We start from the raw sequence: 25134 nt of genomic DNA, 5'->3' as shown, positions 1-25134 counted from the left end.
CATAACCGAATGCATTAATATTTTATTTTGCTGCACCTTCAGTTGGGGTGCGGTAGCCTTTAAGTTGTTTTACATGGCTGGCGCCTCCCTCAGGGCTTCCGGCATCTTCACCTGGGGGGCCACCCCTCCCCAGTGCTTCCGTCGTCTTAGTCTGGTAGGCGCACCTCCCCAGGGCTTCCGGTGTCCTCTTCACCTAGTGGGCGGCAGCTCTTCGCTGCCCCCTCCCTGCCGTCGGACTGCTATGTTGCTGGCTTGTATAAGCCAGCCGAGGGGGCAGGGCGATGACGTCGCGAGCCGTGATTGGCTCGCGGTGGCCATTTTTTAATTTAAAAAATTTCGCTTAATCGCCATTTTTGAAATGGGCAGTGCTGCCGATCGCTGCAGCATGGCGGGCAGGGACTGGATCCTCTCGGATCCAGGCCTGCCTGCCAACACAGCACCGCCACAGGGTCAAGCCGCCGTCCACACCTCCGCTGCTAAAGCCCGCACTGCCCACACTAATCTCGCTACCTTTCGCCAGGTCCCCGCCGCCGCTAACACCTGCTACCTCCCCGGGTCGCACCGCAGCTACTACCCGCAAAGTACAGCCATCACCACTGCTGGAAGCCACCTACTGAGGCTGTGCAACAAGTTGAAGCTCCCTATCTATATAATAGGGCATTTGTGAGGTAATAGTTTAAAAACTGTAACTTTCTCAATTACCTGAACCCCGAAAAGGCCCTATCCTGGAACAAGAGCTACCTAGTAAAACAAACTTCCAAGACTACCCTGACTTATGCCTTCCCAAAAATTCTCCATAGACTACAGCAGTAAAGTGGTCCTAACTGACAGTTGGAATTATAGATTGTTACCAAATCCTCATTTTGATTTTTTTTTTTTGCCCTGAAATTTGGCATGCAGCACCAAGCAACAGCTCTACCCGTCCATGCCAAATTTCAGCTCGTTATGTTCAATAGTTTTTGAGGTGTAGCCCCTTAAACACCATGCCCCCCACAGGAGTTCTCTATGGGAGAATTCCGTTTTTTTCGAGTCAGCTTTAATATGTGGGCACGACCGTGCCCTTATAATCTATATCTAGTATGTATGTATGTATGTATATGTGTAGTAAGTAGGGGGACCGGCACTTCATATACAAAGTCAAGTAGCCGGTGTGCAAATCGAAAAGGCGGTCTTTTCAAAATGTCAAACTGGATGCACCATAATTAATGGAACATTGCAGATGCTTTTAATCCATCTTTTGTCATGCCTTGAAAATATCACACACTTTTTTTTTAATCTATAATATTTATTTTTGTTTTATCGTGGGACTTTAAATTAATGGTGGTGAGCAGAGTAAGTCTGGCAGCTTCTAGGATGGGTACATCTAGGTTATAAGATATTACAGAACTTTGTCCTTTCAATGTCTTCATTGAAGAGACTGCTGCAACATTCAGGGGCTCATGTAGAGCTGTAAAGAAATTTCATGCTGGAAAAAAATGCACATTTTGATATGTTTACAAACACGAAATGTCAGCAAGCCTAGCATATGTTCCTTATTTGCTTCTGCAGACTACAAAAGAAATGTGCTGGGGCTACCACAGGAGGTGATGGTAAAAAAAATAAATAAAAAATAAGACTCATTGCATATACCTGACAGTACACTGTCTGACAGTGTAATTAATATGTAATAAAGTTGCAGGGATCATGTAAAAAAAAAAAAAAAAAAAAAAAAAAAAATGTAAACACTGTAACAAGTAATTAGCCTAACACGTTTCTCTGTAATTTGCTTATTCAGTTCCATCAGAGGAACCATGTAAAATTAGATGCAAACTAAATGAAAGTACAAAAACAACAGGGAAAACTGACTTGCACATCCTTCAGGCGTGATGGCAGCAAGATGTCTTTTAGTGCATGATTTTGTAAATCCCAGCCGCTTGGCCATCGAACCTTCTACCAGTGGGGTAGTGGGGCAGAGAGAGTCTTCCAGTCACCCCACTCCTGTGACAACACTGGGTTCATGGAAACACAGGTGTCTGCCGATAGAGCAAAGATGTTGAAGCATAGTGGATACCTTAGATTCCGGACACTTGGACCACAAGGATTAAGTTGAAACTTCAAAACAAAGTCCCTTCTAATGTTTAATACACCAAAAGTATCTTGCTCACTCTAGTTAACAGCTATCAAATTCCCATGGTAAAAGTGACACCCTAGTGGGAGCAATTTTTTTGCAGTTCCAGGTGTTTGTATTGGGTGATTCCAATTTAAGAACAGTTACTGCTATTCTTAACCAGAAAGTCTATAGATCTAAGCACCTCAACATAATTTTAACTTAGGGGATTGGTTTAGGGGATGAAGTCAACTTCTCACAATCAACCATTTACCAGTGTTTGAGATGTCACTGAGACCAGCTGTTCCTGGTTTCCTGAGGGCTAGAGGAGGGGATTTGTGCCCTGGGCGATAGAGTAGGGATTCCTTTCTTGAGTCCAATAATCACGTACAAGTTGCCCACCCTGAAATATCCAAAATTGGCATACTAGAATACATATAATTTACAAGACATTATAAGTAGAAGCATACAGTATTAAATGTGATTGTGAACTACTTTCGGACTGTTGCAGAACCTGAAAGGTGCGTATTTGCACCTAACCATCATACGAATAGGAATGTTTGACATGCCTTGGTATTCTATACAATGGTCTGAGATACGGTCCTATACAACGGTCCGAGATAAGCCACATGGCTGAAAAATTTTAGAAGTTGTTATAGGGACCTGAGGTTTAAACTGACTCTTGACTGTATTAACTTCAAAAATAATTTAAGAACCGAGGGTGTCATTTATGAAACGCATTTTATATGCTCAGCAAAACACCTTAGCATTGTACCTCTGCACCTAGAAAGTCCACCCAGCACACTACAAGTAATACACCTTCTCTTTGTTCTTGGCAGCAGTGCTGTAAACCAGAAGGGCACCTAGATTAAAAGGAGTCCAGCCTCCTACCACTTTAGAACCAGCCCTTTTAAATAATTGTATTTGTTTTTCTCCATGAATACTGCTCAGTTTAGCCTCCTTACTGTCTTCAATAAACCATGAGGTGAAGGGACATCAGCCACGACACTTTTGCGTCTTGTAGGTCATCTCTTAAATTGGACAACATCCACCTAGAAATGCATTTCTCTGAGGAAATGCATCTCATTGAGTCAGAGCAGAATTAAAGCAGGAAAGACCATATGTACCTCTCTGCATAGCAAGGAACACCCATCTTCTCCAACCCTTTTGTTCATTTCAATAATCTTTAGGTGCAATGGTTTATGGGTGTGGAATATTTTGTCGACGTGGTCGTTATATTGGCATACCTGACATCTCTGGAAAAATGTAAAGCAAATTAGTGATGTCTCACTAATTTCTTTTAATCCCGGCGCTAAATAATGGAAAAATAGATAATAAAATAGTAACTCAAAGTCAGCAAGACCGATATGCAGTGAATTATACCCATAACATTTTGGAGGTTATCCCCCCCCCCCCTATTTACGGAATCCTCTGCTTCACGGACCCTTTCAGTGTTCATTTGCTAACTATCCTTTGCACTCTCCATTATTACAAAACGATGCTGAAAGACACCGAAAAATAATTGTTTCCAACGGGTGAGCTGACCGCCCGTACACTTGCTGCACGGGCCGGCGGTTATTGACAGCTCAACTAGGCTGGCACATGTTAACTGCCCGCCGCGTTGTGAAAGTCACAATGAATCGGGCAGTCTGCAGATATATCTGTCAGTTGTGTACCCACCTTAAGGCTCACTGGTTGGTAGTTCCTTGCCTCCTCCTTGCTTCCATTTTTGTGAAGTGGGACTATATTTGCTCTTTTCAAGTCCTCTGGAATTACTCCTAAAGCCAGTGAATGGTTGAATAATTCTGTAAATGGTGTTACCAGCACTCTTTTAAGCTCCTTCTTCTTTTTTTTTTTTTTTTTTTTTTTAGTATCCTTGGATGTAGCCAATCTGGCCCCAATGATTTCTCCGCATTCAGTTTTGAGAGCTGTTAGTATATTTACAGAGGAGAAGGTCCTATCATCTACATCATTTTCATGTTTGTCCTTGCAACTCAACTGTGGCCCTTTCCCATCTCCTTCTGTAATGAAAATTGAACAAAAATAATTATTTAGATGACCTGCTATGGCCTTGTCTCCCTCCACCAGACTCTCACTTTCTGTCTTATTATTCTTCTACTTGATTTTCTCCTTTCACTTATATACTTAAAAGGTTTTGTCCCCTTTACTTACTGACTGGGCCATTTTCCCTTCAGCCTATGTCTGGACACGTCTGATCACCTTCTTGGCCTCCTTCCTTCTGACAAGATACAGCTCTCTGTCTTCATTATTCTGAGTGTTTATATTTCCTAAATACACTTTTTTTGCTTTCACACTAGTTGATGCTACTTTTGTGAACCACATTGGCTTCATTTTCCATGTGCCTTTTGTAACCCTTTTTATAGAAAGATCTGTTGCTCTCAGTATTACACTTTTGAATTTTTCCCACCTCTCCTGCTCTCCTTCCAAGTTCCTCCAATCTGCCACTAACACAGTAACACATCTTTCCATCTCTGCAAAGTCACCATTCCTATAGTCTGACACCTTTGTGTTTGTGTGTCATGAGTCTGACCCTGTCTTTATACTAAACCATACTGCTTGGTTGTTCTCACCAACATTTCCATTTGATATCCTGTCACCATTTGTAAGTATAATATATTACATCTTTGCGAGTGGGCTCCCTCACCGATTGCTTGAGGGATGCTCCCTGCAAGGAATTTAGAAAGTTCCAACTTCTAGTGGAATTTGCAAAAGACCCTCCCAAGTTTACATCTGGTAGATTAAAGTCTCCCATGATTATTACCTCATCTTTTAAAGCCATTTTTGGTGATGTCCTGCAATAAGCTCCTGTCCAATTTCTCTCCCTGGCCTGGGGGTCTATAGATCACTTAAGTGTGAATAATCTCCTCCTTCCCAGTTTCTATGGTCACCCAAAGGGCCTCAGTGTTTTTTCTTCAATATTTTGATTTGAAGTAGCATTTATGCTTTCTTTCACATACATTGCTAGCCCTCCTCCAATTTTTCCAATTCTGTCCTTTCTGAATAAAGTGTATCCTGGTTATAGATATGTCCCAGCGGGATCAGTATGATTTTCCGTACTAACCCTCCCTTAGGGGTGCCTAAACCTAAACCCCGCAGCCTAACCCTAAGTCTCCGGGGGGGGTGCCTAACCCTAACCTTCCCCCGGAGATGCCTATCCCCAACCCCCTCCTTCCCCTAGTGTAACCCTAACCTCCCGGGGGGTGCCTAACCCTAAGTCCTCCCTGGGAACCCCTAACTAACCCTGCCCCATGCCCCCCCTGCCCCCCCTCTTGGCTGTCTGTGCCTGGCTTACCTTCGTTCGGTAAGCCGAGTATCGGGCTCCCAGCGTAGGTCTGATGACAGGCATCGGGATTTCGACGCCTGTCATTAGACACTTGCTGGGATTAGACAGTCGGGAAGCCGGCAATCGGGATTTCGTCCGTCGGCTTCCCGACTGCTTCCCGTCCCAGTCATGTTTTTCATTGCACCATGACTCTGTAAAAGCCACAATATCGAGTTCAACCCTTGTAACTATTGCAAGTAGCCAGTGAGTGCGGTGAGTGGAAAAAATTGTGGGTCCCAGGGACCCCTCACTTTAAAATATTGGGGTCCTACACCACTTTTTCTGTGTCCCGTTACATATTATGGGAGTTGAGGGCAGGCACCAGTTGGGATTGTGCTGGGGGGTATATAGCAGTTGGGGTAGAGGGGTTTGGGGTAGAGCTTGAGGGTAAAGGCAGGGAGAAGTTGGGGTAGAGCTGCAGCTATAGGGGAGTAAGGGCAGGCAGGGCTGGGGGTAGGGAGGGGTAAGTGCAGACAGTTGATGCGACAGTGCTTGGGGGGCATGGAGGGTACTAGGGGCGAGTTGTGTGAGGGGCAATGGTAGATAGCAGCTGGCACAGTACTTGGGTACGGTGGGGGTTAGTGGCAAGCAGTACTTGGCGTAAGGAGGGGGTGAGGGTAGATAGCAGCTGGGGCAGTACTGCAGGCAAGGAGGAGGTTAGGGACAGGCAGTGTTGTGTGTAGGGAGTGGCCAGGGTAGATGGCCACTAGGGCAGTAGTGGGGGGGGGGACAAGGAGGGGGTTAGGGGCAGAGCTGGGTCAGGATAGCAGCTGGGGCAGCACTGGGGGTAGAGAGGGGGCAAGTGTAGATAGTATCAGGGGCAGTATGGGAGGCATATAGGGGAAAAGAGTTGTTAGCAGCTAGGGCAGTACTGGGGCAAGGAAGAGGTTAGGGGCAAGCAATACTGGGTGTAGGGAGTGGTAAGGGTAGATAACTAGGGCAGTACTGGGGGGCAAGAAGGGTGTTAAGGGCAGGCAATAGTTAGGATAGCAGCTGGGGCAGAACTGAGGGTAGGGAGGGGGTAAAGATAGACTGCACATGGTGTAGTGTTTACCTCATTGCTTTTGCTGGGAGCCCCCGGCCGAGTCACTGTTACAGCTTCCTCCTGTCCCATGCAGTGTCCACCTTTCCTGCCTGCTGTGTGCAGAGCACTCAGCTGGCTGAAGGAGAGCAGGCTGCCGGAGGGTCCCGGCACCACCGACAATTCTGCTGCCCGATGGACGCCGCACATACAGGCTGGTTGGAGACGGCGCACAGTCAGGCTGGGGAGAGATGCCGCGGGGGGGGAGACGCCGCGCGCCCATTGGCTGGTGGACATGTAAGAGGGGCAGGGGGTGGGCTGGTGTGTGCGCCTGCTGCCGTGCAGGTGTGGCGGAGCACTTACCTCTCGCACCCCGTGGCTCTCACCTTCAGGCCGCCTTGGTTACTCTGACCGACGGTCTGGGTCTCTCCGGTTCGGCACAGCCAGGGACAGTGTAACATGTAAGATAGGTCGGACACGCTGAGCCTATGGGCTGGACCTTGGTGCCACAGGACTGACTGACAGACAGGTGTTACGGGGACTAGAAGATGGTCATCATTGGCACTTTTGACCTCAGACTGGTTTACACCCGCGTGCCAGGCACATGGGTGCAACCCGAACGAAAATGCCCGAAAAGGGGAAAAGGAAGAGGGGATGACACACGACAATGATACAACACACGAACACAGAATGCGCTCACCGGGTATACCCCTTGTCCCTTTGCTGGGCGAGTAGTCCTGGTCACTGCTCCTGTAAGAGAGCACAGACGCCATGCGCCGCACGGTGATGGTACAGTGGGTACACAATAACCTAACACAGATGCAGTGGTCTCAGCCTAGCGCCGCACGGTGATGGTACAGTGGGTACACAATAACCTAACACAGATGCAGTGGTCTCGGCCTAGCGCCGCACGGTGGTGGCACAGTGGGTACACAATCACCTAACACAGATACAGATGAGCAATAAAAAAAGGGGGCCTCACTGAGGGCTTACCTGATCCGCTGAACCGCGTCCTAGATCCTCTCCGGGGTTTAAATATCCCACCGTGCATCATCCTCGGGTTGATGACGCGGCGGGTCCTCATTGGCCCTCCGCGTCGCTTGGTGATGGCGCGCCACACCACGTGGGCGTGCCCGGCGACGCGGGGTCCGGTTCTGGTCAGCGTTCTTGTGGGAGGCGGAGCGCTCTGCCCTGGACCTCCCACACTCTCCCTCTCTTTTCCTTTTGTGGTCCCCACAAAGACGCATGACCACTCGAAGTTGGGATCCGCAAACCGTGGTGGCGGCACTCCCAGGGTTGATCTTGTGGACCTCCGGGCTGGAGCATCGGGGGCCGTGTCACCTGGGGGTGTGTTGTCCGGGCTGGGCCTACCTGTGCTTCTAGCAGGGGGGTTTCGGCCTCTGCTGACCCCTCTGCGGCGGCGGCTGAGGCGTCAGGGGCACTTGGAGGGGGTGGGGGAACCCACCATGTGAATGGGGTAACCCTCGGGGCCCCCAGTACGGCTGGTGGGCTGGGTATTTCCCGGCATGGTCCGCCCAGCTGAGTGTTGCGACCAGACTCCCCCTGGATGTGCGGGTCCTCAGCCTCCCATCATCGCAACATGTTTCGGTGCAGGATGCGGGTGTGACCGCTGCCGCCCTCGGCCCGTACCTCGTAGACCACGTTATCGGGGGAGACTTGTCGCTGCACAATGTAGGGCAGCACTTCCCACCTCGGACTTAGCTTGCTCCTAGGGCGTTTGTCGCGGACCAGGACTCGCTGCCCAACCGGGATTGGTCCTCCATGGCCCCTCGCAGTTGGGGGTGCCTGGCGGATGCGATGTTTCATTCTGCTATCTCTCCTGCTGTCCTCAGCCATCGTCTTTGTTCTTCAATCCACCCGCTATAGGTCCACTCATCTTCTCCCGTGGGTCGAGGTCCTGCAGTTCCCTTCCTGGTCGACCGAACAGCAGGAGCTAGGGTGAAGTGCCCGTGGTCCGGTGTACTCTGTTGTTGTACACCCACACCAACTCCTGAACGAATTCTGGCCAGCAGCGTTTCTCGGCCTCCAGGGTCCGCAAAATCTGCAGCAGAGTCTGATTGAATTGTTCACAGGCCCCATTCCCCTGTGGATGGTAGGGCGTGGTCCTGGACTTTTGCATGCCATAGGTCTGGCAGAGTCGTTCCATCACGCGGCCCTGGAAGCACGCCCCCTGATGCGAATGGATGCGTTCGGGACAGCCATACCATCGGATGAAGTGTTCCACGATGGCCTTGGTGGCTGTCTCCGCTGTTTGGTCCCTGGTGGGCACCACTGCGGTAAACTTGGTGAAGTGATCCGTCATCACCAGGGCATACTGATACCCACTCGTCGATTCCCCGATCAGCACGAAGTCCACCATCAACAGCTCCAGGGGTCGCTTTGTGTGGATGGTCTGCACTGGGGCTCTCTGTTCGGTGGGCTTGGTGACCCTGCACACTGGGCATGCCCGACACACGTCCTCCACCAACCCTTGCAGCCCTGGGAAGAAATACTGGCGGCGGATCCACTGCAGCGTCTTGGCCACCCCAAGGTGGGCCCCTTCCTCATGCGACTCCACCACTAACCCTCGGGCTAGGCCTTCTGGGAGTACCACCTGCCTTACTTCACGAAGCTCTTGCTCCAGGTAGGTGCGCTGGCACAGCACTCCCTCGTGGACAGTCAGCCGATCCCACTGGTGCAGCACCCTCTGGCCCATTCCCCCGAGCTGGCCCCTCTCGCTGGCGGAGGGCCAATGGCTTTGTTTGTTCCAGGCGCGAATGGCTCTCAGATCGGGGTCTTGCCTTTGTTGCAGGGCCCACTCGGGGGTAGTCCTCCGTAGATGGAGGCCACAGCTGGTGGTTTCTAGGGGTTGTGGGGGTGGCCTCACCCTGGCCAGGTCGGGGATTTCCAGCCCCTCCTGGTCTTCATCAGACGGGCCTCTAGGCGTCTCGACGGGGTAGCGGGACAGGGCATCGGCTTTGGCGTTGTCCTTCACCGGGCGGTATCTGATTTTGTATTGAAATTTTGCCAGCCGGGCGACCCAGCGCTGCTCCAGGGCCCCCAACTTGGATGTACCCAAGTGGGCCAGGGGGTTGTTATACGTGACTACCTCAAACTCGGCGCTGTCAGGTACTCTGCAAATTCTCAGTCACGGCCCATACAAAGGCCAGCAACTCGAGCTTGAAACAGCTGAAGTTTTCAGGGTTCCTTTCAGAGTCCCGCAGCCCCCGGCTCCCATAGGCGATCACCCGTTCTTGCCCATCCTGGACTTGGGAGAGAACCGCCCCCAGCCCCTTGTGACTGCCATCGGTGTAGATTAAGAAAGGCTTGTCAAAGTCCGCATAGGCGAGTGCTGGTGCCTGGGTGAGGGCCTCCTTCAGCTGGTTGAAGGCATCATCCTGCGCACGGCCCCATGCCACAGTCCTTTTTCTTGCGTCCGTCGCCACTCCTCGCAGCAGTCCGTGCAGGGGTCAGGCTATTTCGGCAAAGCCCCGAATGAACCTACGGTAGTAGCCGACTGGCCCCAGGAAGGCCCGTACTTCTGTCATGGTGGTGGGCGTCTTCCATCCCTGAATTGCTGCCAGCTTGCCGGGTGTGGGTTCCACCCCGTCGCGGGAGACTATGTGCCCCAAGTACTCCAGGCTGTGTTGGAGGAGGTGGCACTTCCTTGGCTTCAGTTTGAGCCCATATTGTTCCAGCCTCTGCAGTACCTGATCCAACCTCCGGAAATGCTCGTCCAGTGTCTGGGCGAACACGATGATATCGTCCAGATAGATCAAGATGGAGTCAAAGTTCAGGTCCCCTAGACAACGTTCCATGAGCCGCTGGAAAGTAGCTGGTGCATTGGCCAGTCCAAAGGGCATTCGGCAGAAGTCGAATAGGCCCATGGGTGTGATAAAGGCGGTCTTGGCTTGAACTCCTTCAGCCACTGGCACTTGCCAGTAGCCGCTGGCCAGGTCCAATGTCGAGAAGAAACGAGACCTCCCAAGGGCCGCCAATGACTCCTCGATGCGGGGAAGAGGGTATGCGTCCCGTACAGTGCAGTTGTTCAACCGCCGGTAGTCCACGCAGAAGCGTAGTGCCCCATCCTTCTTTTTAACCTGGACGATGGGAGCTGCCCACGGGCTCTTGCTTTCCTTGATGACGTGGTTATCCAGCATCTGGCGTATCATGGTCTTCACCTGGTACAGCTTTGGTGGGATGGGTCTGTAGCGCTCCCGGATGGGTGGCTGGTCCCCAGTGTTGATCTCATGTTCCAGCTCCCGTGTGCAGCCGAAGTCGTCCTCGCTGTGAGAGAACGCCTTTTGCCTCCTCCACTGTAGTCGCTCGAGCTTCTTGACATCGGCCGGGCTGAACTCGTCCAGAGGGACATCCACTTGTTCCAGTATGACTCGTCCATTCCAGTTATCTGTGGGTTCTTCCCACTCTTCTACCATCACGACCAGCGTCCATGGCTGACGCATGTCGGGATCTAGCAGAATAGTTTGTCCTGACTGGACACCGCCCCCGGGCACAGCCTCTACTTGGGGGATGCGTTGGAGGCTGGGGATGTATTCTTGCACAGGCGCACCACCCTCTGCAAGGCCTGTTGCACAGACTTCTGGACCCCCAGGTGTCTCCAATAGCTGGGGCCTCTCTCTTGGACCAGGGCTTGGTCCAAGCAACGTAGTATATTCATCCCTAGGATGACAGGTCCATGCTTCAACTCTTCTCCGGCGACAACCATGATGCCCTTCTTCCCCAGGGGTTGGTCGTTTAGTCCCACCTCGATCCACACCACGCCCAGGATGGGAATGGGGAGGTTGTTTGCGGCCATTAGGGTTACCCAATCTCCGACGTTGGTTTTCTGCAGGTGGGAGTAGTTTTCTCTGAAGCATCGCTGAGACATGGTAGACACTTGGGAACCTGTATCCAGGAGGCAGCGCTGACTTTTTCCCGCCAGCTGGGCTACTACCGTGGGGCACTCTCCAATGAGATCCGACGAGTGGGTCAGGTCCACTTGTTCGTCTCTCCTCCTCGCGGTTTGGCCCGCAACCGCGAGGGACGTTAGTTTAAAGGTCTCCGGCGATTGTCCCAGCTGGGCCGCGCCTCCGGGCACTTGCGGGCGAAATGCCCAGGCCGATCGCACTCCCAGCAGGTCGGACCCCGGGTGTCCTGCCAGCAGGGGCCCATGGACTCCCAGCACCGGGGTGGGTCCCGACCAACCGGCTGGTGACGTGCGGTCTCGGCCCTCTTTCCTTCGGCTCTGTCCTCCGACTCGGCCCGATGGTCCTCTGTCCGCTCCACCCGCTGTTTCAGCTGAGCCATCTCTTGCTGAACCAGGAGGAGTGCGTTGGTCAACTCCTTGACGCAGCTCTTCATTGGGCTGAGGTGTGGTTTGGGGATGCGGTCATCAGGGTGTGCCGGCTTCGTCCTGCTCTTTCACCAATGCCTTTTCCAGCACTTCGTGGAACATAAGGCGGGGGTCTTCCTCAATCCGGTCTTGGAGTTGGTGGCGTAGAGGCCTGCTCTTCAGCCCTGCCACGAATAAGTCCCTAGGACAGCGTCTGGGTTGCCCGCCAGCCAGTCCGCGTCCGGACGGGCCCGTATCTGTTCTGCGCAACGTTGGATGGCATCGGCAAATTGGGAGATTGATTCGTCTTCGCGCTGGATCCGGGCAAACAGGCATTTCCGGAGGTTGGTGGTTGTGGACCGGTTCCCGTACGTGGCCTTCAAGATCTTGAACACCCCTTGGAGGTCCCTTTTTTGGTCGGGGGGCCGATTGGTGACGGCTCGTTTGGCTGGCCCCAGAAGGCCTTGCAGTGACAGTCCAACTGTACCGTCCCGGGGAGACTATACAGGCGGATTGCCGACTCCACCTGGTCCATCCAGTCATCCAGCTCCATGTTCCATCCGTCAAACTTCTGGAGGATTTGTACGGCGGCACCGATGGCCGGGGCGACCTGAGGGTCGAAGGTCGGGACCGGCCTACCTGCCAACTGGCTCTCGGTCGGGGAACTGGCGGCTGCGTCCGTCATCCTTCCTGAAGGTCCTCCGCTCGTGTCTGATCCTGCTGACTACGCCAAATGTAAGAGGGGCAGGGGGTGGGCTGGTGTGTGCGCCTGCTGTCGTGCAGGTGTGGCGGAGCACTTACCTCTCGCACCCCGTGGCTCTCACCTTCAGGCCGCCTTGGTTACTCCGACGGACGGTCTGGGTCTCTCCGGTTCGGCACAGCCAGGGACAGTCTAACCTGTAAGATAGGTCGGACACGCTGAGCCTATGGGCTGGACCTTGGTGCCACAGGACTGACTGACAGACAGGTGTTACGGGGACTAGAAGATGGTCATCATTGGCACTTTTGGCCTCAGACTGGTTTACACCCGCGTGCCAGGCACATGGGTGCAACCAGAACGAAAATGCCCGAAAAGGGGAAAAGGAAGAGGGGATGACACACGACAATGATACAACACACGAACACAGAATGCACTCACCGGGTATACCCCTTGTCCCTTTGCTGGGCGAGTAGTCCTGGTCACTGCTCCTGTAAGAGAGCACAGACGCCATGCGCCGCGCAAGGGCAATACCTGCGGCCTAGCGCCGCACGGTGATGGTACAGTGGGTACACAATAACCTAACACAGATACAATGGTCTCGGCCTAGCGCTGCACGGTGGTGGTACAGTGGGTGCACAATAACCTAACACAGATGCAGTGGTCTCAGCCTAGCGCCGCACGGTGGTGGTACAGTGGGTACACAATCACCTAACACAGATACAGATGAGCAATAAAAATAGGGGGCCTCACTGAGGGCTTACCTGATCCGCTGAACCGCGTCCTAGATCCTCTCCGGTGGTGATCCTACAGCGCTGGTAACTCCCACACGACTCTCCCTCCCAGGCCGCACACCGGGGTTTAAATATCCCGCCGCGCGTCATCCTCGGGTTGATGACGCGGCGGGTCCTTATTGGCACTCCACGTCGCTTGGTGATGGCGCGCCACACCGTGTTGGTGGCGACGCGGGGTCCGGTTCTGGTCAGCGTCCTTGTGGGAGGCGGGGCGCTCTGCCCTGGACCTCCCACAGACACGCCGCGCGCCCATTGGCTGGTGGAGACGCCGCGTGCACATTGGCTGGTGGTGGAGACGCCGCGCGCCCATTGGCTGGGGGAGACATCGCAGCGCAGCCATTGGCTACAGCAGCACAAACAGAGCCAGCGGGTCCTACAGGACCCGCTTTAGTTTTTAAATCTGGGTCCCCAGTTTGCTGTAGCACGTAAAAACGCGCTATAGCGTGTATTTTGCGAACCCTGAGTAGCTCCGCAATTTTATCTCCTAAGCTCCTAGCTTTTACACACACAGCTTTAAGAGTTGTGTTTGTGCATCTCTTATTCCTAGACATGGTCACGGTTCATTAAAAAAAATGACATTTGTTTTTTTTGTTTTCTTTAAATTGCCTGTTTGTTGATGATGATCAATATTTGTTTGAACTATTCAGCAGGTGGAGAAATGTTACACGGTAATGCACAATATCTCGACACACCCCTTTATTTTATGTGCTCATTGTGGGCTTAATGGGGAGTCAAACTTATGCCAGTAGGTTTTGTGTAAATTGTACTGATCTTCACTGCACTAGCGCATTAAGACGTCAGATGCGCCTTTTGCAGACTTGCACATAGTTGACACTTGCACCTATTTACGACTGGAGAGGCGGAACTGGGGAGGGAGGGGGCAAGTACAGTAATAGGTTCCAATGCATGAGTCGCATTTACTATTAGGATTTGTATCTTTTGCTCCTGCCAGAGGACATATACAGGTACACACTGATGATGACTTGGCATAAACTAGGTGCATATGCTGCCAATTTGGCGCTGTGTGCATGCCAAGATATGTACTGCTCTGCATATGGGCAGAAGCACGATATGTGGCTTTTACTTTTTTTTTTTTTTTTTTTTAGTCATTTATGCCCATTTTGCAAACAACTCTGTTTGTTTGGAGCCCTGGGCATTCACTTGAAAGGTTGTAGGGTTCTTTATACTGGGAAGCAATCGGGAAGCCGACTGCCTAATTACCGGCAGCCGGCTTCCCGACTGTCTTATCCCGGCATGGGTGAAATGCCGGGCATCTAGATGTAGACGCCCGCATTTCCCTGACTCCGGGAGACCGGCGCCCGGCATCACGATCGTAGTGATGCCGGGCGCCGCGAGCGGACAGCCGGGGGGGGAGGGCTAGGTTTAGGGCTCCCGTGGGGGACTTAGGGTTAGGCACCCCCCCGGGAGGGTTAGGGTTAGGCTAGGGGGAGGAAGGGTTAGGGTTAGGCACCCCCGGGGGGGGACTTAGGGTTAGGCACCCCCCTGGGGGACTTAGGTTTAGGCAGCGGGGAAGGGGGTGGTTAGGGTTAGGCACTAAGGAGGGTTAGGGGGGTGTATACTTACCTATCCACCATCGGGATTTCCAGTGCTGTCGGGCTTCCGCTGCTTCTAACTCTGCTGATGTCGGACTGCCGCTGACTGGAATCGAACCGCCGGCCATGCGGCTGGCGGTATATCATACCCATTCCTTTATACTTGCTGCCTATCCTGTAACATTACTGTGTTACAAGTTAAAAGCATTTTTTTTTTGACCAAAAATATGTATTTTCTTTTTGCTAGAACTACTTGAACAAATCTATTTGTGAAGGTAATCACTGGATCGGGCTAAGTAGGAACAATACATCTGATGGCTGGACGTTGACTAATGGAACATTATACAATGGCGAGACGTAAGTTTTCTCTTATTTTAATTAATAAAATTGGTCATGGTAATTAGATGAACTTTTATCAATTGCAAGTTAGCCTCATTAATGATGCTATGACTTCTGCTGTTCTGTACTAATGGCAGTACCAGTGACAATATACAGTACTAATGGTGCTATGACTTCTGCTGTTCTGTACTGCTATCAGTACCAGTGACAATATACAGTACTAATGATGCTATGATTTCTGCTGTTCTGTACTAATGGCAGTACCAGTGACAATATACAGTACTAATGATGCTATGACTTCTGCTGTTCTGTACTAATGGCAGTACCAGTGACAATATACAGTACTAATGGTGCTATGACTTCTGCTGTTCTGTACTAATGGCAGTACCAGTGACTATATACAGTACTAATGATGTGGCCATAAGGAGTAGAAAAAATTACAGAATTATATAGAAACTGATCTTCTCTATTCACGCTAGGTCTGGCATCGGGCCTAGAAAGGAGCAGATCAGCATGCGCCCTAAAAGGGGGGTGTCCACAAGAAAAAGGGGCATGTCTTTAAAACACACCCCCTTTTAACTTCTCTGGGGGGCATGCCCGGCACTTATGGACATGCCGGGCTACCCCCCCAAGTCCTCCTGTCTCTGTGAATAGATGCCGGATGCATACGCCGGGCATCTGTTCAACGGCGGTGACTGTTGCACCACTATTTTCCCACTCGCGGGACACTGCAGCCCACGGGTGGGGGGGCGGCACCCGGCAGGTTGTTTTAGCAGGGTGCCGCCAAAAGGGCACTCTCATTCTTCCCTTTTTAAATTGGGCAGGGCACATGGCCCCGCTAAAACAGCTTAGCAGGAACGCTAGTTGTCGTTGACCTTGATTTGTTAAGCTTTATAGTTGTCTTATGTGACAGGCAGTGGGGAAATTAGGAGTATGAGGACACGTCTACTGTATATACTCTATCTCTTCTGTGCCATATGACGTGAGACGCCTGCCGTGATTCTCGCGCTGCTTACTTTTTTCCTCAACTCTAATACTGTTTATGGCTACTCTTTCCTCAATCTTGCGTTTTAGTTTGGAAGTGGTGTACTAGATACTTCAGATAATTTTTTTTTGACGCAAAGGAAATGGTATAAAGTCGCAGATTAAGGGCTCGTTCCAATTAGCCTCGATGATCTTGCGGGTCCAAGTCATCGTGGCAGCCCGAACTGGCACACAGTGCCCACAGCCCCATAGGGCTCCAAGCAAAATTGTGCGAATTTGGGCTCGGAGCGGTCCATGAGGTGTGCGAGATCGGTGCCGTTACCAGCATTTTGGCGACTCCCGTCCTTGGCTAATTGAATTGAGCCCTATGAATAACTGTGTGGCGCTGGTCACTTGTATCTGAACTGTTTTTCATCCTGTTTAACCTGGGATTGTGTCCATTTTTTTTTTCTCCCTCAACTGGGTACTTGGGATTAGTGTTTTGGTGAGGCTAAGTAGCAAAGTTTGTGTTGCACAATAAAAATAGATATTTGGCACAATTTGAGAATAGGTGTATGTGGATACATCTGTATGTAACACGGGGACGTACAAAGTAATGCCGTTGTGAAAAAAAAGGGTAAGAAGGGCCCTGCTGTTTGAGAATTTATGATCCAGCAGCAAAATAATTAATTGTGTGAATTGTTATTGCAATAACAGCGTGGATATGAAATTTGTCTTTTGCAAACCTTACAACCATTGTTCTATTTTCCATGTTATAGAGCCAGACCTCACCATTACTAAGATCTTATAAATGTCGCATCCAAGTCAAACCATCCACCAGACGATCAAGTTGAACGATAACAATCGTTCATAAATCGTTTGCAAAAACATTTAAAACGACCAGCGATGCGTGTGCCCGCTGGTCGTTTACACATCTATCATCATGCAAACATGCTGGACTACCTGATGATAACGTCAGGTTCAGATGATTGTAGATGATTGATGAGCCTGCTCTGAATGACTGCTCGTTCAGTGCAGGCTCATCACAGACTGACAAACGACTGCACGATCACAATGTCGTAATTGTGCAGTCATTTTCATGTCTGCTACTGGATGGGCACCTTTAGAACCACAATGCAAAGAATTAAAGACCTCAGATATAGGTGCTGTAACAAATGCATAAACAAAATGCTAATATGCAATCACAAAATAAATTAAATCAATTTATCAGTCCGATTTTTTTTTTCTTCTAGAAGATTTTCTTCTCTTTTCCTCCTCAGTAGTTTTAGCTGACCATGCATCAAAGGCAGAGGAAAAAGAGGGGGAAAAAAAAGGAGACCATAGGTCGGTCCTAATTTTAACTTAACACATTGTAGTAAGTAGGTGCATATATCAAGGTATCTTTCAACATATATTCATAATCCATGGGGGAGGGACATACCTCACTCACTTCGACAGGTGTCTATGTACTCCTATAACAATTTATTTATCAGATGGCGTACCATGTACTCACATGCAGCATCGGATGTTTTCACCTATAAAAGGTATCTTTTGAGTTGGTTCTGGATATGGACGTCCACACGATCTGCATAAATTCAAGTATTTAATACATAAATGGGCAAACAATGATCACAATAAACAGATCCAAGATTTAAGGCTCAAATGTGAAATGTCCGGAAAAAATCATAGTCCACAGGATCAGTTAATAAAAGTCAATAGTATCCAAATCGTGGGTCCAAAAGATCCCTGTGCCAACGCGTTTCTACCCGCAGGTCTTTGTCAAGGCATAATGATAATGGATCCTAGAACCAACTTATATACCCTCCCTTCTTAAACTTAAAAGGGGGGTGGAGTTCCAAACAATTAACACAAAATAAACTTGAAAAGCAGCAATGGTATAAAAACAATAGGGTGGTCGCTATCCCCATAGGTATCACAGGTCCCATATATGCAGCTTGGATATCCTGAACTGTGACCTACCTGAATGCCGTCATAAAGAGTAGTATTTAAACCTCAATAGCGTGTCACTACTGGAGCGCATCAGCTGTCCGGAATGGTGCAGGAGAAAGAACATGTACGTGGTATATGGGGCCAATAGTAAACAACAAAGGTGGAGGCGTGTCATAAACATCGTGACTAACCAAGAATTGCTATGTAAAATATTAACAGCTGAGTTCACCATTCTAATAGGGCATCCCAGACGTGCAAAATATCCGTCACATATCGCATGACAAGATCCATCTCAAACCTCATATACCAGTCCCCGGACACACAATCATGCCGAGGGTAGTTCCGCGTTCCACAGTATTGGAACGCAAACAAATGGGGTATATGTGTATATAGTAATCATTTACATAAAAAAATATACGTAAAAATATAGCAGCAAAGGAGCAATACATAACCTCCCGCGGATATATGCGTTTGTAAAATAAATATCATACCAAGGGTGATTAGTGTAAATAAAAATATAGCAGCAAAGAAGTAATGCATAAAAACATACCCGTCACGGATATTTACATCGGTAAAAAGCATCATATCGAGGGTAATTCGGCAATCCGCAATGGGAAGCGTAAGTGAAATATATATATATATGATAGATGAACCTTTAGAACCACACCTTTTTTATTATATAATTTTAATAACTTCTTTATTTGTTTAAATATTATACATTAATAGTTTCAATACAGGAAAAGAGGACGGAACTTAGTCATGCCATACCACTCTCACCATTGTGAAAGGCCTTGAAAAATTCAGCAGCAAAATACGCGTTGGCACAATGCCTGCTGTGACTACAAAATGTACTAATAATGTTAACGCTGTCCTAGACGTACCAGCTAGAAAAAGCAGGGGTCCCTGCAAGCTGAAGAACGGAGAGGTTGCCAATGCAAATTATATGAATGTGAAATGGTAACCTTGCATCTCCGAAAGTAGACATCTTTCTCATTATCTCATTACCTGCATCATTTAATCTATTTCCAACTTCTGTGATTTGCTGGCAATATTGCATGTATAATAGGAGATCTCTTTCTGGTTTAACCATGGTTTACATATAATTAACATATTGTGGGTCCCTGCAAACTCTGATTATAATAAGATGGAGATGATCTCTAGTTCAACCAGATACTTTCAAAATGAATCTCATGCACTAATGTGGGAGGTTAGGTTCAGGCTCCAGGGAAGAGGGAGGGTTAGGATTCAGAGTAACAGGTGTCGGTATCCTAACCTTATCGGGATTCTGAGTGCCGGCATCCCATACCCAACCTGCTGTGTTTATATATGTTGAATATTAGTAGTAGCAGCATTCTTAAAATGCCCAGACTGCAACAACCGAACACATGATCTCACAACACTAATTTGTCTTTGTTTTTCTCCAGATTTTCAAACAAGACTGAATTTCAAAGTGATACATCCGGATGTGCTTACCTAAGCAAAGATGGTCATGTCAAAAGTCATAACGAAGACATCAAGAAAAACTGGATTTGTACCAAAGTTGTTCTATCTGGGCAGCACAGACGGTGTAATGGTTAGCGTTACTGCCTCACAGCACTGAGGTCATGGGTTCGCTTCCCACTACGGCCCTAACTGTGTGGAGTTTGTATATTCTCCCTGTGCTTGCGTGGGCTTCCTCCGGGTGCTCCGGTTTCCACCCACACTCCAAAAACATACTGGTAGGTTAATTGGCTCCCCACAAAATTGACCCTAGTGTGTATGTGTGTGAGCATGTGGTAGGGAATATAGATTCCCTGCTCCACCGGGGCAGGGACTGATGTGAATGGTAGGATATTCTCTGTAAAAGCGCTGCGGAATATGTGTGCGCTATATAAATAACTGGTAATAAATAATAAATAAATAAATCTGCATTTTCCACAAGATACATACTTTCCTCTTATACTGTGCTAGCTGTTGCCTTCATCTGCGCCCACGATGGAATTGTTTCTACCAACATTTTTTTTTAATTTGAGGTGCTCTATTTGTATTGCTTTGCATAGGGGCCCTGTCCAAGGAGTGAAATAGCCAGGGTGTCAGATAAACTTGCCAAACTTGTCATAATATGTGGGAACATATGGTCAGTTGTCCGTCCGACTGCTGTTTCGGCGCAATACAAACGCCTTCCTCATGGACACTCTAACTGACAAACATAGCAACATTTATACCTAAATCCATAATTGGCAATCTCACGCACCTGTATAGAAGTGCGCACCCACGGCCGTCCACATCCGACCTGGAAATACTGCTCAGAACATGCAGCCAGCCGCGTGTCAACAACCGGAACAATAAGCGTCGTGACCAGAAGTGACATTGCGGGTGGCATAGCAACAGAATAACCACACCAAAGACTACTAGTGTTGCTAGGCAACCCGTCTGCCACTAAACCATACAGGTGTGTACTAGCAGAGATAGCAGCCACATTAATAAACAAGGCTTCAGATTAGGTAACAAATGTTATAAAAATCGCCAAGTGAGCTGCCAATAGGTAGGTATAGATGATGCCAATATGTAAACACTATAATAAGACATACACACATATAAACAACATGTAACATGAATCAGCTATGCAGGTCAATGACAATCAAACAGAGTAGTAAGCACCGACATGTAAAGATTGTTTCCAGATTTTTTCTGGTTGTTTCTGGAATTTTTTCCAGATAGTAATCTAGAGAAAACCGCATCAAAGAAAGCAATTTAGATATTGTTTCTCATTAAGCCCGCTGGGTACTACTGGACAATCAAATATTACAACAGGACCGAAAAAATCGAACATCTTTTTTGAGATAAGTATTTATTTTGACACACCAAGAGCACTCCTTGTGTATTATAAGGGATATCGCCAATTTTTCCATATGTTATTCCATGAAATTTCCAGGAATTACAACGGTTTCTATATGTGCCTCCCACTTTTTAAGGGGCCAAAAGTAATGGGACTATCAACTCAAAAACTATTTCATGGACAGGTGTGGGCTATTCCCTCGTTATTTCATTAACAATTAAGCAGGTAAAAGGTCTGGAGTTGATTCTAGGTGTGACATTTGCATTTGGAATCAGTTGCTGTCGACTCTCAATATGAGATCCAAAGAGCTGTCACTATCAGTGAAGAAAGCCATCATTAGGCTGAAAAATCAAAACAAACCCATCAGAGAGATAGCAAAAACATTAGGTGTGGCCAAATCAACTGTTTGGAACATTCTTAAAAAGAAAGAATGCACCGGAGAGCTCAGCAACACCAAAAGACACGGAAGACCACGGAAAACAACTGTGGTGGATGACAGAAGAATTATTTCCCTGGTGAAGAAAAACCTCTTCACAACAGTTGGCCAATTCAAGAACACTATCCAGGAGGTAGGTGTATATGTGTCAAAGTCAACAATCAAGAGAAGACTTCACAAGAGTGAATATAGAGGTTTCACCATAAGATGTAAACCATTGGTGAGCCTCAAAAACAGGAAGACCAGATTAGAGTTTGCCAAACAACATCTAAAAAAGTCATTACAGTTCTGGAACAACATCCTATGGACAGATGAGACAAAGATCACAGAGTGATGGGAAGAGAAGAGTATGGAGAAGGGAAGGAACTGCTCATGCTCCAAAACATACCACATCAGTGAAGCATGGTGGTGGTAGTGTCATGGCGTGGGCATGTATGGCTGCCAATGGAACTGGTTCCCTTGTATTCATTGATGATGTGACTGCTGACAAAAGCAGCAGAATGAATTCTGAAGTGTTTTGGGCAATATTATATGCTCATATTCAGTCAAATGCTTCAGAACTCATTGGACGGCGCTTCACACTGCAGATGGACAATGACCCGAAGCATACTGCAAAAGCAATCAAAGAGTTTTTTCAGGCTAAAAAGTGGAATGTTATGCAATGGCCAAGTCAATCCCCTGACCTGAATCTGATTGAGCATGCATTTCACTTGAAGGCAAAACTGAAGGGAAAATGCCCCAAGAACAAGCAGGAACTGAAGACATTTGCAGTAGAGGCCTGGCAGAGCATCACCAGGGATGAAACCCAGCGTCTGGTGATGTCTATGCGTTCCAGACTTCAGGATGTAATTGCCTGCAAAGGCTTTGCAACAAAGTATTAAAAAGTGAATGTTTGATTTAGGATTTAGTTTGTCCCATTACTTTTGGCCCCTTTAAAAAGTGGGAGGCATATATATAAACCGTTGTAAGTCCTAAACCGTCCACCTGATTTGGATGTAATTACCCTCAAATTAAATCTTAAAGTCTGCAGTTAAAGCACATCTTGTTTGTTTCATTTCAAAGCCATTGTGGTGGTGAATAGAGGCCAAAATATGACAATTCTGTCAATGTCCCAATATTTATGCACCTGACTGTATATATCGTACATAAAAAAAGATAAATTCCAAAAAAATAAGATGTGCCATAATATGTTGGTTTTTGTACATATGCATAAATAAATTGGCATACGATGGGGCCATATTAGACCCCATTGCAGTCCCTCTGAGTTGTAAGAAAAAGTAATTTTCAAACAAAATAATTTATATGCAAAACTATATCCATTAACAGCAACAAAAGCAATGCAAGGACCCTTGTAGTGTGGACTGTCTGAGATTAAACTGACAGATTGAACACCATCAACATGGTCAATATTGGTGTAAAACTTGTTACTGTATATCTAGGGCAGTGGTTCTCAAATTCTGTCCCTAGGACCCCACACAGGTCACGTTTTCAGGTCACCCAGCAGGTGCACAGGTGTAGTCATTACTGACACATTTTTAAAGATCCACAGGTGAAGCTAATTATTTCACTTGTGATTCTGTGAGGAGACATGGAAAACATGCACTGTTTGGGGTCCTGAGGACAGAGTTTGAGAACCTGTGATCTAGTGTAACCAATAGACCAGCCTTAGGTATAGGACCTAAGTTGTCCAATTTATTAAGGAAATCAGTTGTGTCTTTAAGGTAATATTTGGTGTTTTGAACTACTGGCTGCAACCAGAAGTCAATACTGTATATTGAGAGAGGTTGGCATAATGAAACACAAGATGAAATGGTGGGTCTACTGGGTGGTCTCACCAATGTCTTATGTACCTTAGTCAAAACGTATGAGTGGTATTCTGGAGAGAGTCTGTGTAAGAAACCGGCCTGTAGACTCATCAATCCAACCATTCAAGAGGCCATATAGTATGATTATTTTAGACCACTATCAATCCACCTTTATCAGAGGTATAATTATTTCAGAATTATTCTTCAAGGCAACAAGTGCCTGATTCGCTATTCTCGTCAAATTTGTATATGACACTTTTTGCTTATTGATGAAAGGTAGTGTATCTTGGTTAACCAAATTAATAAAGGTCTCAATGGAGGCCCTGGTACCAGGTGGATCAAATGTACTGTTAGGTTTAAAGCCCTTATTTTCAATAGGTGTAGTCATATGTCTATCGAAATAGTCTTTCAGTTTGAGGGTGAGATGAAAACGATAGAGCTTGGACTCAAAGACCTGTTTATAGGTTTTAACAAAAGAAAACAAGAGATATGGTAAGAACTTACCTTTATCTCTGTTTCTACGAAGTCCATAGGGTCCACAGGGTTGACCTTGGGGTATATCTGGATCCACAGGCACCACGCAGTTAAAGCTTTAGCTGCTCCCAGGATGCACTTGGGTCCATCCTCCTCTATACCCCGCCCCCGAGCCACAGGCACCTCAGTTGGTAAGCAGCCACGGCCGGAGGAGGAAACTAAACAGAGAGAAGGAAGACTGGAACACACAAGAAACCATACTCACAGAAATGGGAGACTGAAAACCGGTCACCAGCCACACAGCCCATATGAAGCCGGGTGCGTCAGGGCGGGTGCCCTATGGACTTCGTAGAAACAGAGATAACAAAGGTAAGTTCTTACCATATCTCTTGTTTTCTACTTCAGGGTCTATAGGGTTGACCTTGGGGATGTCCCAAAGCAGTTCAACTAAGGGTGGGGACGCTCCTGTGCAGAAAGGAGAACCTGGCGCCCGAAGGATGCATCCTGAGAGGCAAAGGTGCCAAATGCATAGAACCTCAAAAACGTCTGAATAGAAGACCAGGTGGCCGCCTTACATAGCTGAACAGCAGAGGCACCACGTTTAGCAGCCCAAGAGGGACCCACAGAACGAGTGGAATGAGCCTTAACAGAGGCTGGCACAGGTAAACCCTCCTGTGCATTAGCCTCACAAATAATAGAACAAAGCCAAAAAGCTAATGTTTGTTTGTTGGCAGGCCAACTCCTCCTGTGAAAACCAAAGAGGACACACAAGGAATCAGACTTCCTAACAGAAGCAGTCTGGTTCACATAAATTCTGAGGGCACGGACTACATCCAAGGAAGCCTCACCAGCTGAAAGATCAGGTGACTGAAAAGCTGGCACAACAAGTTCCTGATTGATGTGGAACTTTGAAACCCCTTTCGGCAAAAACTCAAGACGATTGCGAAGCACCGCTCTGTCCTGATGAAAAATCAGAAAAGGGGGACGACAGTTAAGCGCCCCCAATTCTGACACCCTCCTGGCAGAAGCAATTGCCAGGAGAAAAACGGTCTTAAATGTTAACCACTTGAGTTCCACCGACTCAAGAGGCTCAAAAGGAGAACCCTGCAGGACCCGAAGAACCCCCGCTAAGTCCCAAGGAACCACAGGAGGCACAAAGGGAGGCTGGATTCGGAGAACACCTTGGAAAAAAGTGTGAACATCTAGCAGTGTAGCGATCCTTCTTTGGAACCACACAGACAGCGCGGACACATGCACCTTCAGGGAGGCAAGGCGTAAGCCTAGGTCCAAACCTGATTGAAGAAATTCCAAGATCCTAGAGACTCGGAACACCTGAGGATCATAGTTTCTGGACTCACACCACTGAAAGTAAGTGCACCACACCCTGTGCGGAAGTAGGCTTGCAAGCCCTGAGCATGGTACTAATAACCGAACCTGAGAAGCCCCGAGACCTTAAGACAGCTGTCTCAAGAGCCATGCCAGATCCGGGTAAAGGCAGGGCCCTTGAGACAATAGGTCCTGAT

At 48.3% G+C, this 25134-nt stretch overlaps 1 protein-coding gene across 1 annotated transcript in view; it reads left to right on the top strand.

The window, feature by feature from the left end:
• LOC148514815 (C-type lectin domain family 2 member L-like) overlaps positions 1–19990 on the top strand; it is a 71210-nt gene extending 51220 nt beyond the window's left edge. The window contains exons 7-8 of the mRNA XM_088480944.1: positions 15074–15183; positions 19503–19990. Of these exons, the coding sequence (XP_088337070.1) occupies positions 15074–15183; positions 19503–19656 (264 nt within the window). The 3' untranslated portion in view covers positions 19657–19990. The remainder of the gene's footprint in view (positions 1–15073; positions 15184–19502) is intronic.
• The last annotated feature ends 5144 nt before the right edge of the window (positions 19991–25134 follow it).

The sequence above is a fragment of the Taudactylus pleione genome, unplaced genomic scaffold, assembly GCF_031769625.1.
Source record: "Taudactylus pleione unplaced genomic scaffold, aTauple2 ptg000258l, whole genome shotgun sequence".
NCBI classification, from domain to species: Eukaryota; Metazoa; Chordata; class Amphibia; order Anura; family Myobatrachidae; genus Taudactylus; species Taudactylus pleione.
Note: the sequence above shows the minus strand (reverse complement) of the source record. Positions and strands in the feature narration are given on the sequence as shown.